The sequence below is a fragment of the Canis lupus genome, chromosome 9, assembly GCF_011100685.1.
Source record: "Canis lupus familiaris isolate Mischka breed German Shepherd chromosome 9, alternate assembly UU_Cfam_GSD_1.0, whole genome shotgun sequence".
In the NCBI taxonomy this organism is placed as follows: domain Eukaryota; kingdom Metazoa; phylum Chordata; class Mammalia; order Carnivora; family Canidae; genus Canis; species Canis lupus.
In genome coordinates, this window is record NC_049230.1 from 532,469 (window position 1) to 550,147 (window position 17,679).

General features: G+C 49.9%; 1 protein-coding gene across 1 annotated transcript in view; it reads right to left on the bottom strand.

Moving 5' to 3' along the window:
• The window catches only part of TBCD (tubulin folding cofactor D), a 139,895-nt gene that overhangs the window by 117,358 nt on the left and 4,858 nt on the right, over positions 1 to 17,679 (bottom strand). Inside the window, exons 3-7 of the mRNA XM_038546182.1 lie at positions 17,258 to 17,355; positions 14,307 to 14,408; positions 12,362 to 12,508; positions 9,205 to 9,260; positions 5,460 to 5,592 (exon numbers count right to left, since the gene is read on the bottom strand). Of these exons, the coding sequence (XP_038402110.1) occupies positions 5,460 to 5,592; positions 9,205 to 9,260; positions 12,362 to 12,508; positions 14,307 to 14,408; positions 17,258 to 17,355 (536 nt within the window). The remainder of the gene's footprint in view (positions 1 to 5,459; positions 5,593 to 9,204; positions 9,261 to 12,361; positions 12,509 to 14,306; positions 14,409 to 17,257; positions 17,356 to 17,679) is intronic.

Below are 17,679 nucleotides of genomic sequence, written 5' to 3' on the forward strand. Positions count from 1 at the left end.
CCCGGGCATGGTGACAGGCGCCAGCGCAGGGCCCGAAACCCTGGTGAGCCCACACGGCCCGCCTGCCGCCCCCCACCCCCGGGCCCCAGAGCGACAGCACCAAGGGTTGTACAGACAGAACCCAGCTGCGGTGGGGGTGGGGGCCGGGGACCCGGCTTGGGCCTGGCCAGCTCCCCTCCGGAGAGGCCCCGGGCACAGAGCCCCGCGTACCAGGACAGGACAGCCTGGCCGGGACACACCCTGAAGCCTCGTCCACACGGCCCGAGCCTGCACCGGGGCCCCACGTGAACGCTGCGGAGGGGGACTCACGGGGCGTGAAGCACAACGGGTGCACCGAGCTAGGGCCCTGGGACGGAGGAGGGGGAGCAGGAGCCAGAGGTCAAGGGGGGATCGGGAGAAACCTCAGCTGCCCCCAAACGGCCAGGAAAAGCCTGAGGAACACCTGCTTCCAGGGAGGCGTGAGACGGGAGGCCAGGCCCCGTTCTCCTGAGAGCCCGACCCCCGAGGGCAGGAGCGACGAGGGCCCCGGCCATCCAAGAGGTGGGCAGAGCCGTGACCGTGAGCGACAAGGCCGGCTCCCTGCAAGCGTGCACCTGTCCAGCAGGACACATCGTCTTCTCATACGGCAGGCGTACAAAGCAGGCCCGTCACTGCGGTGGAAGGCGGGCCACACACCGTGCGTGTTTCAACAAGACTCCAGCCACCACGCTGCCCGCCCCGCGTAAATTGCTGAGTCACGTGAAATTAAAACAGTTTCAGAGTTGGCGGCTCCGTGGACTTAAACCCACGGGAACGGAAGGTACCTATCTCACGTGAATTCCACAGGAGCACACGAACACTACGCGCATGCACACACGTACTGGAAGACACGCACGTTCATATGGTTCTTGCCGTGCCTCCCCCCACCCAAACCCTGCCCCAGCTGGGGCCAGGGCCGCACAGCCCTGTGGAGACCGTCTGTCCTCCGGCCACGCTGCACCCCAAATGAAACCACAGGGTGCCATTCTCCAGAGAACCGGGAGAGAAATCAAAGCCTACGTGAGAAGTGTTTTGGATAATCAAGTGGCTTCTCTTCATCTTCAAAGAGCATGACACGCACTAATTAGCCTCCACACCACCCTGTGAGGTAAGAGGCTTGTTATTTCCCTTCCACAGGCGGGGAGCACGGAGCAGGGCCTTCACCTCCGCCTGGGGTCACGGGTGTCGCTACAGGCTGTCCTGAGGCTCGGGACTGGCCCACAGCAGATCGGCCTCCCTTAGGGCAGCAAAGCACCCAAGGGCAGAGCCAACACACCCTGCAGCCCAGGACGTGCGTTTCTGGTACATCCTGCCCTTGCAGAGGCGACAGCCGCTCTACCTGGACACTCCCTTTATTGACTTAGACTTCAGGCAAAACCAGAGAGGCTTCGGCGTCTCGCCTCACACACGCACTCAGCGCCAGGGACAGGATCACTTGGTTTTTAAGGTTTCCAGCAAAACGTCTTCTCCTTTAATGAGAACTGTGCTTTCATCAAGGATAAGTGACCTTCGCGGTGAAGAGGGCACACGGTCGTAACCGGCAAAGAGGAGAGTGTTTTACTGCCACTCAGCACACCTGCCTGGTGTTCCCCCCGCCTCGCAGCCATACAGGGCAGGCACGGAGGGAAACCCCACAGCACCAGTCAGTCCTCCGTCCTTCGATCTCGGCAGTGGAAGCCAGGACGGCCCAGCTATCAATAAGGAAGCACACATAGCGTATTTTCAACTTTTCATACTTGGTTTTCCTTCTCTGAACTTTATCAATTTGCAATAATCCAATTGCTTAAAGTACGACTAAACCCGAGGACCTTCAAGTGATAGGAAACTGCCAGACTCCAGTCCCCCCCATCCCCCTACAAGAGTTAAAATTCATCGCTGCAAGAGAAACATGCTTCCAGGAAAATAAAGTCAAACCCTAGTTTCGATGGTGCTCGTTACGAGTTCACCTGTTTTGCCTAACACACTAATGAACAGGTGGATAGAAATGAAGCCAAGTGCATCAAAGGAGACAGATGAAATCCGAAAGCACAATACACCTGCAAGTTTCATCATGCAAAGCGGACGCCCAGCCTCTGCTGTGCAGGTCTGACGAGCTCATGGCGAAACCTGCTCCCTGCTCGGGAGAGCCCAGCACCCACACCACTTCCTCCTGCCCAGGCGGCATCAGCAGTAATTACACCAAACCACCCCTTTGTAAAGGAAAAAGAGAAAAGGAAACAAGACGTGTGATTCCAGAAAGACCTAGGGGCTGCAGAAGGCTCCGGGAGGCTGGACCCTGCGGGCGGCCGCTTCCCAGCAATCCCATTCACTCTCCTCCCTGGGGTCTGGGCTGCCCTGTCAGGCCGTCGCCCACCTTGCTGAGGGCACGCCTCTCCGGGCAGTGAGGAGCAGCTGCCAACACTGCTTCACTGCCCTGCTGGGCGGATGGGGTGGGAGCTCTTGGGAAAATCTCCCTATTCCTCAGGAAGGAGAACAAGAGACCTTCTCCTAAGTGTGGAGCCTGCAGACGTCCCGGGCACTACCCCACTCCTGGCTGGCTCTCCCCCACTGAGGAGAATGCTGACCCAGGCCCACAGCTGGCGGGACAACACACGGGGCCTGCCTTTCCCACACCAGCCCTGGGTTTTACCACCAAAGGCATGCGTCTCCCACCTAGGAACAAGAAACAGAAAACCTGGGAACAATCTAGAGACAAACAACACAATCATCAAAATTTTTTTTAAAAAATAAAAGGACCCAGGGCGGAGCAATTGCAGAACCAGACAAATAGGGGTCCCCATGTCCTTCTCAAGCCTTCAGTAAGAGCACCAGCGCCCCAAGGACCTGACCCGGGGACAAGTGAGCCATCGGGAGCTCTCGCAGGTGGCTTGAGCGCACAGGCCAACCACCGTGTCTTCTGGGAAAGCTGCCTCCTTGCCGCCAGCCCAGGCAGGAGCCACACAGGCCTCACCTGCCTGCAGGTCCCTGGGGCGGTCACACAGGCTCCGGCCCTACAGGCTAGGCGCCCTGCTGGCCCAGCTGCCCCTGTGCACACAAACGCAGCTGTGGCTCCTGGAGGGGTGGCTTTTGGGCAAGGGCTACAGGAGACCCTGGGAGCCCGTCCCAAATGCAAATTCCCGACTGAGCAAAGGTCTAAAATAGGACCATACCCGCAAGAGGAAGTTAGGTCGCCTGTGCCTACTCCTGCGCCCACACTCAGGTGGGTCTAGCATTCCGCCCTGCAGGCCACAGCCGACTGACAGGCCCCAGCTACATTTTGTCAGACCTTCCAATTGTTTCTCCATGACCTAAGACTTCTCAATGTGACTCACAGCAAAAAATGAATAATCCACTTACACCCAAACCTTCACATAAAACAGCTCTGCTGTTCGCCCATCCTTTACCAGAATTAGCTAAAACATAAAGGCACTCCCCCAGGATTCAGGCAACGAGAGCCTGTGTCTCACATGTCCCCCCCACCCCCCATCCACATCCACGTTCAGCGCCCTCTCAGGCCAGCCTCGCCCCGCACTGACTCCCATTACAGCAATTACACTGACAATCCCAATAAAACCCTCTGTAAGCACCACCTCCACACACAGCTAGAAGGAAAGCCACCTGAGGGCACAGGCCACGCGTCTACACAAGCTGATACGCCATGTCTCATCGATGTAACAGGTGTGCGGCCATGAGAAAAATTAAGACCTCAAAAACAGAAAATACTTAAACTGTTAAAAAGCTATTGTTTCATACCCAAAGGGAACTAGAATATACGCTCCAACAAAAAGCTGCACGCAGAAGTTTAAGTTAGCCCCACTCCCAACAGCTAGGAACACCCAGACAGTGGACTACCAGTGGGCGTGAAAAGGAATGAATTACTGACCTAAGCTACAACATGTGGCTGAACTCCGGAAACATGATGCTAAGTGACGAAGGTCAATTGTTGTACAATTCCATTTATGCAAAATGTTCAAAATGAGCAAATCCACAGAGATGGAAAACTAGATTAAGGTTTGCAGAGGGGAATGGGGAGTGACTGTTAATGGGTGTGCGGTTTCCTTTAGCGGTGATGAGAATATTCTGGAATTAGATAGTGGTGATGGGTGTGCAACCTTGTCCATAAACAAAATCATCACTGAATTATACACTTTAAAAAAGTGGATTACTTATGGTATGTGAATTATCTTGGTTTCTTTTTTTTTAAGATTTGAGAGAGAGCACGCATGAGCATGTACATGCACGCACACATGCATGTCCAAGAGAGGAGAAAAGCAAAGGGAGAGCGAGGAGGAGAGATGCAGACTCCCCGTGAGCGCGGGTTCCCAACACGGGTTCAACTCCACGACCCAGGAGATCACAATCTGAGCCAAAATCAAGAGTTGGACGCCCAACTGACTGAGGCACCCTGGCGCACATCTCTCAATATTTTTGAAAACCTAGTGCACAACCTATCACGTTCATACATAGAATGGAACAAAGCGTGAAAAAAGCAGCACCTCAACAGACCACAAGAATTCAGCATATGTTCTACTTTTCCAGGTTTCTTTATAAAATGTCCTAAAATACTCCCATCAACTGAAAGGCTGGCCTTCCCAAAGACAACAGCGGCAGGGGTGGAAAGAAACAGAAGCCGAGAACATTCCTGAGAGAGGCCAGGCAGTCTGTGCCCTAAGCACCCGGGACAGGGACAGGCTTTCCCCAGGCCCCGTGGCCGACCCGGCGCTCACCTCCCCTCCCACAGCTGGGCCCACTGCCCCGGGTGATAACTTTCCACTGGCCCTCACAGCTTCCTACACCTCGTCCCACCCGGCAACAGCCGACACACAGGACAACACCCAAGAAAATGTCACGCTGAGTCATGGGTCCAAACGCCTCCATTTAAAGGCAGTCCAAAATGCCTTGCCCTCCAGAAAGTAGGCCATGGGCCTCTACAGCTTCAGAAACAAGGCCAAGAACCAAGTTTCACCTGCTGCACTTAAAGAGCAAAGAGGAGGCACCGTGCTCACGACACCCCAGACCACGAGGGCCTGGGCAGCTGCCCCTCTTCTGGGAACGTACTCCTCATCAGCACTAAAAAGACGACACAACAGACAGAAGGAGCAGGAAGTGGGCACCAAGCAGTGCGCTCTGGGCGGGTGTTGTTGTGTATTTAACACACTTTTACTAACATCCTAACCCGAGCAGCTGAACAAAAGCAAATTTCAAATCACCTGCCTTACTTCATCAGAGCTGGTTCCAAAAATTACACTCTAACAGGATTACACAGCAGGAACCCGGCGGAGGGTGTGCCCCGCCCGCCCGGCCCAGCTCTATGGACACTGCCGCCCCCTGGTGGCGACGCGCCAGGTGACGGACTGCGCTGCTGGGGTTAATGGTCTCCCTATGCTCGGCCTATTTCAGAATGGACTCCAAGGTGAGCACAACTTGCCCCCCCCCCCCCCCCCCGCCCGGGCAGTGTTTACCAGGGCCTGCAGCGTGCCATCCATGGCAATGACCCCCTCGATGGTCTGGAAGGAGGAGCGGGCCAAGGTGTGCAGGCTCCAGTCCAGGAAGCCAGCCATCTTCTTCTGCTTGACATCAGGCCGTGTGACAAACCTGCCAGAAGGATGCAAACAGGCAGGGTGAGCGCTCAACCACGGCCCCAAATGAGGAGAGCTCCCCCTCTGCGGCCCACCGTGTCCTCCCACCGAGAGGAGTCTTCACACCAGGACATCTGTTCTCCACACGGTGGATTACATCCTCCTGTCAGGACACACTCTCCAGGGCGCTCTCTGATGTAAAATACCAGACACCACCCAGACCACGGCCCTCTCTGAGGTCATGTGCCGGTCCCCCACCCCCGTCTCCTCCCTACTGGGCTCCCATTCCTCCTGAGGCCCCCTACGCCGCAGGACCACGTTTACCTGGCCCCAACACTACCAGGAACCCCAAACCCCACCAACACCTACGACTCAGCCCTTCCCTTTCCTTCGCCTCAGGACACTGGACCGCCTCGTACAGCAAAGCCTGGCCCCAGGCCCCAGGCCCCTCTCCCTGCACCTGCCCTGGGTCTCCCTTCCCCATTCCCTCCACCCAAGGCTGCACAGCCCCTTGCAGAGCCCACACCCGCTCAGCTCAGCACTCTCTGGATATTCAGATAGCACGTGCTAGATCCTGCGCGCTCTCTCACACTCCTGGTCTAGGCCAGCAGCCACCCTCCATCCGCCACACCAAACTGGCCTCAGCTATCTGACTCGGGGGCTCAGGTTGAGCCCATGCTCTCCTTGGGAAGCTTCCACTCTCGAGACAGAAACACGGGAAACAGGCAAAGAACATGAAGAGACAGACGGGGGAGACGTGCAGCCTCCCAGAGGGCCCAGGGACACATGGGACCGGAGAGCATCAGGAGAGAGGACCTCACTCCCTTCACCTGCCCCCCACAGAACACGCTTGGTGGGACCCTCCACTTAATGCTGTGCAAACCCGTTTTACGACACGCTGGTCTGCTTCTCCCCCGTGTTGGCACCACGTACATCATGGCCCGCTCCAGAGCGGTGCCCAGTGTGGTTCTGGCACCTGCCTCAGCATCCTTGCGGGAAGCTCTCATCCAACCACAAGCCCTCCACCTCAGGGCCCTCTCTTCCCTCAGAACAGCCACGGCCCAGTGTATCAGACGATGCTCAGCCAGGGCAGTTACACGCAGCCCATTCTGGAACTCTCGGAGAAGCTGCCTGCCCAGCACCTGGCAAACCGGCAGGAGCATTTTTAATGCATTTAAAACCAGCCTCAACCACGCGAACTGTGTACTCGTCCCGACCACTAGGTGGTGCCGGAGAGTCCTGCCGAGTGGTTGCATGTGTCCCCAGGTCACCTTTCCTGGAGGACATCAGGGCAGGACCACAGGGCAGGGCCTCAGCTCCCCAGGCCCCAGATGCCATGGTCCACAGAGTCAAACTTAGCATCGCTGTACCAAACCCTCAGGACTGCTGGTAATAATAAATAATAAAAACATCGTTTTTTCCATTTAACAAATTTGGCAAATGTGTTAGAATCACACATAGTACTAATAAAAGTATGGGGAAGAGATAACCTTGCCAGTTAATTGCACTTAAAACCCCTAAAATGGGAATCCCTGGGTGGCTCAGCGGTTTAGCGCCGCCTTCAGCCCAGGGCGTGATCCTGGAGTCCCCAGATCGAGTCCTGCGTTGGGCTCCCTGCATGGAGCCTGCTTCTCCCTCTGCCTAGATCTCTGCCTCTCTCTCTGTCTCTCTGTCTCTCATAAATAAATAAATAAATAAATAAATAAATAAATAAATAAATAAATAAATAAATAAATAAATAAATAAATAAATAAATAAATCTTAAAAAAAAAAAAAAAAAAAACTAAAATGTCCGTTCCCCTTCCAGGAATTCACCCCTAAGAATCAATCAGAATGGTCCAAAATTTTACGTAAAACGTTCACAATGACATTGACTTTGCTAACAAGCTGCAGAGCAGCAGTCGCACGTCCCATAGGGGACTGGAGAAACAATAACAGATTCACACCATGATCGTGTTTTGGAAAAAGACTGAATGAAGCTCCAGGCCCATCTGTTGGCACCTGGTACAACAATAATGTTCCCCAACATGCCCACGGACAGAAGGACAAAAGACAGACAGTTACGTCTCTGGGAGATGACGGTACACGTGGAGTTTGTACTTTATATTTTATTTTCCAAAACAAGTGATTACCCTTACAATTAAAAAGAAACTCATTTTTTTAATCACAAGAAACCTCTATCCAGTGAGTACCTCCCTCCCCTCAGGTGAAGCAATGCATGTGGGGCTCACGTGTTCCCCCCCCCATCCCAAAATCAGTTCTACACAAGCTCTGCCCTGTGGCGCAGGAAGTGCTTGCACAAACACCTCAGCCAGGTTTCTCTACAAAGGGTTTCTCTCTTTTTTTTTTTTTTAAGATTTTATTAAAAAAAAATTTTTTTAATTTACTTATTTATTTAAAAAGGGTTTCTCTCTTTTTTTTTTTTAAGATTTTATTAAAAAAAAATTTTTTTAATTTACTTATTTATTTATGAGAGAGACAGAGAGAGAGGCAGAGACACAGGCAGAGGGAGAAGCAGGCTCCATGCAGGGAGCCCAAGGGGGGACTCCATCCCGGGATCCCAGGATCACGCCTTGGGCCAAAGGCGGGCACTAAACCGCGGAGCCACCCGAGCTGCCCCCAAGGGTTTCTCTTACCACTTTGTGTAAGGTCACAGCTACACCTAGGTACAAGGGAACCCTGAATGAGATGTTACCCACTTTCCCAATCAAAATATCCAAAAGTTTTCACAGTCCATTTCAACTTTCACAAATATAGAGTGGGGAAAAGCCAAATTTTCTAATTTATTTACTCTATACACTTATTTTAAGTCACCCATCGTACCAAAGATTAATTTGGGAAAACTGCTTTCTGGGATGCCTGGTGGCTCAATGAGTGAAGCGTCCACCTTCAGCTCAGGTCATGATCCCAGGGTCCTGGGATGGAGCCTGGGCTCCCTGCTCAGTGAGGAGTCTGCTTCTCCCTCTGCCCCCTTGCCCTGCTTGTGTGTTCTCTCTCTCTCTGTTTCTCAAATATTAAAAAAAAAAAAAAAACAGCTTCCTTCCATTCTCACATTTTCTGGAACAATTCTACACAGCTCTCACATGTATACAGCTTTGATGTTCTGCAGAGACGCTGAGGACACTGGGTCAGCTTACCCAGTTCATCAGACAAAGCCATGTTCACCTGTTTGAGGCAGTCTGTTTTTTAGTCAACAGAGAATATGTGCGGGTTTCTATCCCAAGCCACAGTGATCCAATCAAGCTCATGATCTCCATAAACCACAGCGTTAACTGCTTTCTAAGTGACCTTTAGAGACTCATCTAAGCGCCACCACCCCAAAGCTGAGGTCCTGCCCACGTATAACCGCTACACCCGTTCTGAATGTGCACTGTTGATGGGACTGTCGGCTGACCTCCAAAGCCCCAGACCACACTGTCGGGTTCGGAGGTCTCTGCAGCTTCCTCAAAGAGAGAGACGAGCAACGGGCAGTAGCAAAGACTTCCCCAGGCCACAGGCCCGTCAGCCAGTGTCCTCCTCCAAGGTAACACAGAAACAGGAACACGGAAGAGGACGGAAGACAAACCCTCTCAGAGCACACTAGTCACATATCAAGCAACACAGCTGGCAGCGGCCGAGAGGTACTCACTTGGACACAAGGACAGCGGCTGCATCTCGGGCCTTGTCACTGACAACCAGGTAGGCCTACAAGGATAAAGGACAGACCCCATTACACACATCATGTAAATCTCGGGGACCTGCTCACCAGCCAGTCCCACACGCGGCAGCCCCCAGAGAACCCAGAATGAAGCTTCTAGGCAGAGGCCACATTCCAAAGCTGCACAAACCACCCCTAAACTGGAACCACAGTCGCCAGCAGCTGCCGAGTGCTGTGCTCACCACAGGGCAGGTGCCCAGCTGCACACGGCATGTGGCCAGACCCCTTGAAACACGTGTCACGCGGCTATCACAGGGAATCACAGGGGCACCTGGGTGGCTCGGGCAGTCGAGTGCCCGACTCAGCAGGGAGACCGCTTGAGGTTCTCTTCCCTCTCCCTCTGCTCCTCCTCCTGCTCATATTCTGTGTGTGTGTGTGTGTGTCTCTCAAATAAATTTTTTAAAAAAAAATCATAGCATCCACGAAGCACACATGGGACCTGCCAATATGTGAGTATGCAGTTGGGAGGCCCCACTCAAACAGAGGACCACCCAGGGTCAAAACAAAATAACTATTTTTTTATTCAGAAGCCTGCCTTAAGTCTCCAATTCTCACCTCCACTTTTTTCCAAATGATCCACAAAATATCTTTTTTCTGAGGGACAATCACATACCCAGTGCCAAACCCTTAGGAACATACAGCCACTCACCTGACCGTCCCATTTACACGACAAATACACAAAGGGTGTATGTAAAGGTGCTTCATCACCATACTACTTCTCACAGAATTAGAAACAAACTAAATGTCCATCTACAAGAGAATTTTGTTTAAAGATTTATCAATGGGGCAGCCGGGGTGGCTCAGCGGTTTAGCGCCGCCTTCAGCCCAGAGCCTAATCCTGGGGACCCGGGATCGAGTCCCATGTCAGGTTCCCTGCAGGGAGCCTGCTTCTCCCTCTGCCTGTGTCTCTGCCTGTGTGTGTGTGTGTGTGTGTGTGTGTGTGTGTCTCATGAAAAAATAAATAAAACCTAAGAAAAAAATAAAAGAAAATAAAGACTTATCGATGGACTGATCTGAGCAAGAGCATGCACATCCACGCGTCGGGTGGCAGCGGAGAGGGAGAATCTGCAGTGGACCCCACACTGAGCACAGCACCTGACGCAGGGCTCCATCTAATGACCCTGAGATCATGGCCTGAGCCAAAACCAATAGTCTGACACTCAACCGACTGTGCCTCCCAGTCGCCCCAAGAAAATATCTTTAAAATTAGGGTTCAGTGGAGCACCGTTTCCCTTCAAGATTATGAGAAGACATCTACTCACTGACAAAACACCAGGGAAAAAGCAGCTCGCAGAGCAGCAGGACACCAAGGGCGTGTGCACAGAGTGAGCAGCTCAGGATCAAGAAGCAAACTTCCTGGCTTCAAATCTGATCTACCACTGACCATAAAGTGAACCAGCTAAGTTACTTTTTTTTTTTTTTTTTTTTTTTTTACTATCGCCCCCTCAGTAAAATGAAGATAAAAAGAGTTAGCCATTGGGACACCTGGGGGCTCAGTGGCTGAGCAACTGCCGTTGGCCCAGGTCATGATCTCAGGGTCCTGAGACAGAGCCCACATCAGGGTCCCTGCTTGGCGGGGAGTTGGGTTCTCCCCGACCCCTCCTCTCCCCTCATGCTCTCTCTCGCTGTCTCAAATAAGTAAATAAAATCTTTTAAAAAGTATTGTTTTAAAAAAAAAGCAAACTCCAATCAGTAGAATTATGTGAGTCATCACACAAAAGATGATTAGAACAGTGTCTAGCACATAGCAGACACTCAACAGACACCCGACCGCTAGTGTTCACACCTTGTGGAACCCATCCTGCGTGGGCTGGACACAGTGACATGCTTCTAACCAAGAATGTGGCAAGGGGTAGGACGCCACTTCTGTGACTTGATAACACATCATGGTGACTTCTGTCTTGCCAGCAGACCCTGCCCTCTGCCAGCTTCGAGGGAATATGCTGCCATGTTAAGGGGGCCACATGGCAAGGAACAGTCAGCAAAGAACCCTTGGTCCAACACACTCAAGGATCTGGCTTATGGCAATCACCCCGACAACAGGAAAGCAAGCCTTACTCTGGACGAGTTTTGACTTCAGCTGGGGAGACCTGGATGCAGACTGCCCAAATTCCTGACCCACAGAAACTATGAGATAATAAGTGTGTGTTGTGTTAAACCACTGAAGTTTGGGGTAATGCAAATACTATGCACATAGACAAATTACTACCTCACAAAAAGTATGAAAAAATATACAAGGGTTATTATTCCTCGGCACTAGAATTTGAGGGACCTTTTTTTTTTTTTTTAAGATTTTATTTATGAGAGACACAGAGAGAGTGGTAGAGACACAGGCAGAGGGAGAAGCAGGCTCCATGCAGGGAGCCCAACGTGGGACTCAATCCCAGGTCTCCAGGATCAGGCCCTGGGCTGAAGGAGGCACTAAACCGCTGAGCCACCCAGGCTGCCCCAGGGACTTTGATTTAGCATCTTTCTTGCTTTGCTTTATTTTCTCATTTTTCTACACAGATCATGTATTATTTATACAACATTAAAAATTAAAAACCAAAAAAATAATAAAATTAAAAACCAAATTTAAAATGGACCTTTAGGGGATCCCTGGTGGCTCAGCGGTTTGGCACCTGCCTTTGGCCCAGGGCGTGATCCTGGAGTCCTGGGTTCGAGTCCCACATCAGGCTCCCTGCATGGAGCCTGCTTCTCCCTCTGCCTGTATCTCTGCCTCTCTCTCTCTCTGTGTCTCTCATGAATAAATAAATAATCTTTTTTAAAAAATAAAAATAAAATGGACCTTTATTTTCTCTTACAACTGCCCCGAGATCTCTCATATGTCATTACTACGATTAGCAGACAATTTGCACTACCTACAAAGAATTGAGATTTGCTAAGTAATTCATCCTCTCTCCTATATGAATTATCACACTTTCAAAATAGGTTAGGAAATGGAATTTTACCTCACTGAAAAAACAGTAACAGCAGTCAAAGAAACATAAGTGTTCAAAGTGTGGCTAATTAAACTCTAATATCAAGATAGCATGAAAATGAAAAAGAACACTAACTAGCAGCTAATGACGTGCATGATCACAGTTACCTCTGCTATTTGGAGAATGCGATCCATTATGGACATTCGCGTCTGTCCAGGTTGCGTAAGGAGGTTCCCGTCGAGGCGTGAAAAATCAAAAGGGATCAAGCAGGTCACAGAGAGCCACAGTAACAGCATGTAGCGCGTCTCCCAAGTCTAGGAAGTTAAATCAAAGTAAAACGGCTGCTGTACGAAGGACAGAGGTAGCCCGTAGGCCCCGCTCACAGTCCTCCCGCTCTCCCCGCCCCTCGATGCCACCACAGGCCCGTCAGGTGCGGTCCACTCAGAACCTGGAGCACAGACCCTCACGAGCTGCCCCCGGTCTCCCCTGTACCCCCCGCACACACCCGCCGTCAGACAGACAGCCCGTTACCTCCGCAGACGAAACAAACAGCAAAATGAACAAAGCAAAAGCACAACATGTCAGTCTAATGGCTCCTCCTGGCTGGCACCCTTCAGCGCACAATCAGCAGATTAAGAGAGTGAAAAACAAAAGATGGAGAACAAAAGACTTCAGAATAAAAACTATCCTCAACTTCCAAAGAGGAGTGCCCTTATTTTAAGAGGTCAGCAAAACAAGACTCCATTTCGGCCCTGGGATCACGCATCCAGGCACAAGAAGCAGGGGAGAGCTGGGGAAATGCTCACCCGCGCCTTCAACAGAGATCGGGCGCGTTCACAGACAACTCACTGGTGTGCAACTGTGAAATGTGTGCTCCTCAGAACGCACGCTGTGCGAAAGAATGCTCCCAAAGCAACCTGGAAAAGCGCGCTAACAAGGCTGGCCACCAGTGGGCCTCTGGAAACCTGGATCTCAGGAGGCTTCCCACCATTCCCTGAGGAGGAGGATGCCCTGTGCCTGGGCCACTTGTAAAACCCCGTGGCTTATGTCAAAACCTGCCGTCCTTCTGGGAGTCTGGCGTTTCAGTCCATGCTCGGCAGAGTACCCACGTGACCAGGCCCCAAGAAAAATCCTGCACACCAGCCTCTATGACCTTCCCTGGTGGAAGACACTTCATAGGTGCCATCACAACTCGGTGCCAGGAGAACTTACAAGTGACCTAACTGGGAGAAAACCCTAGAAGCTTCCTTCTGGGTTTCGCCAAACTTCCCCCCATATACCTTTCCCTGTGCTGATTTTGCTACTAATCAGTCACAACCATTAAGAACAACTCCACGCAGGGGCAGCCCTGGGTGGCTCAGCGGTTTAGTGCCATCTTCAGCCCAGGGTGTGATCCCAGAGACCTGGGATTGAGTCCCACGTCGAGCTCCTTGCATGGAGCCTAATTCTCCCTCTGCCTGTGTCTCTGCCTCTCTCTCTCTCTCTCTCTCCGTGTGTCTCTCATGAATGAGTAAGTAAAATATTTAAAAAAAAAAAAAAAAGAACTCCACGCAGAATCCTACAGTGGTCCCAGGGAATCATCAAACCGGGGGTAGTCCTGGAAACCAAGTAGTTTTATTTCAGTTTTTAAAAATGTGAAAGGTTAAAAAAAAAAAAAAAAAAAAAAAAGGTTGATATAGTTATCACCACTACACTGTATATAGGCATATTGTTCTTCATAAAGAGTATATTTTTTTTTTTAATTTTTATTTATGATAGTCACAGAGAGAGAGAGAGGCAGAGACATAGGCAGAGGGAGAAGCAGGCTCCATGCACTGGGAGCCCGATGTGGGATTCGATCCCGGGTCTCCAGGATCGCACCCTGGGCCAAGGGCAGGCGCCAAACCGCTGCGCCACCCAGGGAACCCAAAGAGTATATTTTAAAAGGAATTAATTTAAAGTAACAAAAACAAAAAGGCAAAAGAATAAAAGAAAAGAGAGAGTGATACAAAGCAGCAGAAGTTAAAATTGAAGGAAACAGGAAGATGAACCCGCCAGTCAGGAGTGGAGCAAACAAGGGAAGAAGGAAGGACGGACGCGGCTGGGAATGAAAAGGAGAAAAAAGACACTCACCTCATGGTCTCTGGGATTCTGATTTGTAAACATATCTAAAACAGGCTGTACGTTGGCTACTTCATGAGGAAATAAACGAAGAAATGTTTTATATCCTCGAACCTACCAGGTTAAAAAAAAATTATTACATAATTAGAAAACACAGAAAGCAGCAAAATTATATTTTTCTTTATCATCAAAGATCACCACCTATTCCACACAGTGATCAAAAAGAATTATATCACATTACAGCTATATAACTTGTTAAGAATAAACAGGAAAGCCATTTTACTTCTTATATCATTTCATAAATGTTTGTTCTGACTTAACACGTATTATATGTGCTTCATCAAAAATAGAGATATATGGGACACCTGGGTGGCTCAGCCGTTGAGCATCTGCCTTTGGCCCAGGGCGTGACCCCAGGGTCCCAGGATCGAGTCCTGCACTGGTCTCCCCGCAGGGAGCCTGCTTCTCCCTCTGCCTGTGTCTCTGCCTCTCTCTGTGTCTCTCAAGAATAAATAAGTAAAATCTTTAAAAATATATACAAAACCACAATGAGATACCACCTCACAACAGTGAGAATGGGGAAAATTAACAAGGCAGGAAACAACACATGTTGGAGAGGATGTGGAGAAAGGGGAACCCTCTTGCACTGATGGTGGGAATGGGAACTGGTGCAGCCACTCTGGAAAACTGTGTGGAGGTTCCTCAAAGAGTTAAAAATAGACCTGCCCTACGACCCAGCAATTGCACTGCTGGGGATTTACCCCAAAGATACAGATGCAGTGAAACGCCGGGACACCTGCACCCCGATGTTTCTAGCAGCAATGTCCACAATAGACACATTTTGGGAGGAGACTCGGTGTCCATCAACAGATGAATGGATAAAGAAGATGTGGTCTATGTATACAATGGAATATTCCTCAGCCATTAGAAATGACAAATACCCACCATTTGCTTCGATGTGGATGGACCTGGAGGGTATTATGCTGAGTGAAGTAAGTCAATCGGAGAAGGACAAACATTATATGGTCTCATTAATTTGGGTAAAATAAAAAATAGTGAAAGGGAATAAAGGGGAAAGGAGAAAAAATGAGTGGGAAATATCAGAAAGGGAGACAGAACATGAAAGACTCCTAACTCTGAGAAACGAACCAGAGGTGGTGGAAGGGGAGGTGGGCAGGGTGACTGGGTGGCGGGCACTGAGGGGGGCACTTGACAGGATGAGCACTGGGTATTATTCTGTATGTTGGCAAATTGAACACCAATAAAAAATAAATTTATAAAAAAAAGACTTAAAATTTCAAAAAAATATATATATATACATATAGATATGTTACAAACTAAAAAGTTTTCCTTTGACCTTGTTTACACAAAAGTGTCCTCTGACACTCAGGAGACTAAGTCCTCAAAAACTCAAAGGTCCCCAAATTCACTATGGCTTCCATAAACGCAGTGCTACACCACCAGAAGGGACCCTGCACTCAAACCACCTGAGCCACAGAGGAGTAAGCCCACGGCAGCCCACCACGAAGCCCTCTCACTGGCCAAGGACCTCTCCTCACCACACAGCAGGCACTACTATACCGCGCAGCCCATCAAAACCCACCCGAGACAGGGATCCCTGGGTGGCGCAGTGGTTTGGCACCTGCCTTTGGCCCAGGGCGTGATCCTGGAGACCCAGGATCGAATCCCGCGTCGGGCTCCCTGCATGGGGCCTGCTTCTCCCTCTGCCTGTGTCTCTGCCTCTCTCTCTCTCTCTCTCTGTGACTATCATGAATAAATAAATAAAATCTTTAAAAAAAAAAAAAAAAAAAAAAAAAAAAAACACCCACCCGAGACAGTTCTGAGTCACTCCCATGGTTAAAACTGCAATTGGCTGGCACGCCTGGGTGGCTCAGCGGTTGGGCGTCTGCCTTTGGCTCAGGGCATGACCCCAGGGTCCCGGATTGAGTCCCACATCGGGCTCCCTGCATGGGCCCTGCTTCTCCCACTGCCTGTCTCTGCCTTTCTATCTGTGTCTCTCATGAATAAAATCTTAAAAAAAAAAAAAAATTGCAATTGGTGATGTCTGCAGGTCAGCACTGGCCTATCACCTGGGAGTCTCTTAAGAATGCAGATTACCACGCTCCACTCCAGACCTGCTTACTCAGAATCTGCCTTGCTAACAAGATCCCCAGGAAATTCACCTGCACATTAAAGTTTGATAAGCACTTCCATTTTCACCAAACTTGTCCACTTTTTCCTTGTAAGAAACTCCTAATTAGTCATCCCTCTCTCCCCCTCTCCCTCCCCCATTGCCTTTCTAGCTAGGTGCTACTTGATGTATTTCAACGAAAGATGCTAAATATCTCAGACGTGGTTTCAGCCAAAGGACCCCCAATCACTATCACTAATATCTGATCCCTAAAATGTGGTAAAAAAAAAAAAAAAAAAAAAAAGACTGAAACCCACAACTTATGTGTGAGAACCATCTTTCCTGAAAAATAATATTTGGAAGTTAAGTTCTAGACCAAGTATATAAAAAAGTGTCCTTTTGGGGTGCCTGGGTGGCTCAGTCGGTTAAGCATCTGCCTTCAGCTCAGGTCATGATCCCGGGGTCCTGGAATGGAGTGTCAGGCTCCCTCCTCAGAGGGGAGTCTACTTGTCCCTCTGCCCCTCCCCCTGATTATGTTCTATGTCAAATAAATAAATAAAAACCTTTTTTTTTAAGATTTGATTTACTTATTCATGAGAGACATAGAGGGAAAGAGGCAGAGGCAGAGACACAGGCAGGGAGAGAAGCAGGCTCCATGCCGGGAGCCCGATGTGGAACTCGATCCCGGGACCCCAGGGTCCCGGCCTGAGCCAAAGGCAGACGCTCAACCACTGAGCCACCCAGGCGTCCCAGTAAATAAAAATCTTAAAAAAAAAAAAAAAAAAAAAAGGCAGTGTTCTGTCAACTATAAAGTGCTATGTGTAAAGGTTACCTTGGTGATGATGTAAAGAAATTTAAAAGCCAGGTGTATGAGGTCAGCTGGAGAGGTCTTATCTTGCACTATATCCAACAACAAGTTCATCATCCATTCTAGGGAAAAACATACACAAAACATGTACTACAAAATTAAACATAAAGAAAATTAAACATAACTATGACATTAAAACAAAATGCCAAAAAAAGGCTTTATAAATATGAGTGGTTAAGTATTAGTAAACCTATTCAATCCAAGTATCAACAGAGAAAAAGAAGAAAAACATTTTCATCTTAACAGATTCTAGAACATAGAATACACCATTCATTCTTGCTCTTAAAATGCAGGAGAGGGGCTCCTGGGTGGCTGAGTCGGTAAAGCATGCAACTCCTGATGGCAGCCCAGATCATGGTTGTGCGATCCAGCCCCAAGCGGCCTCA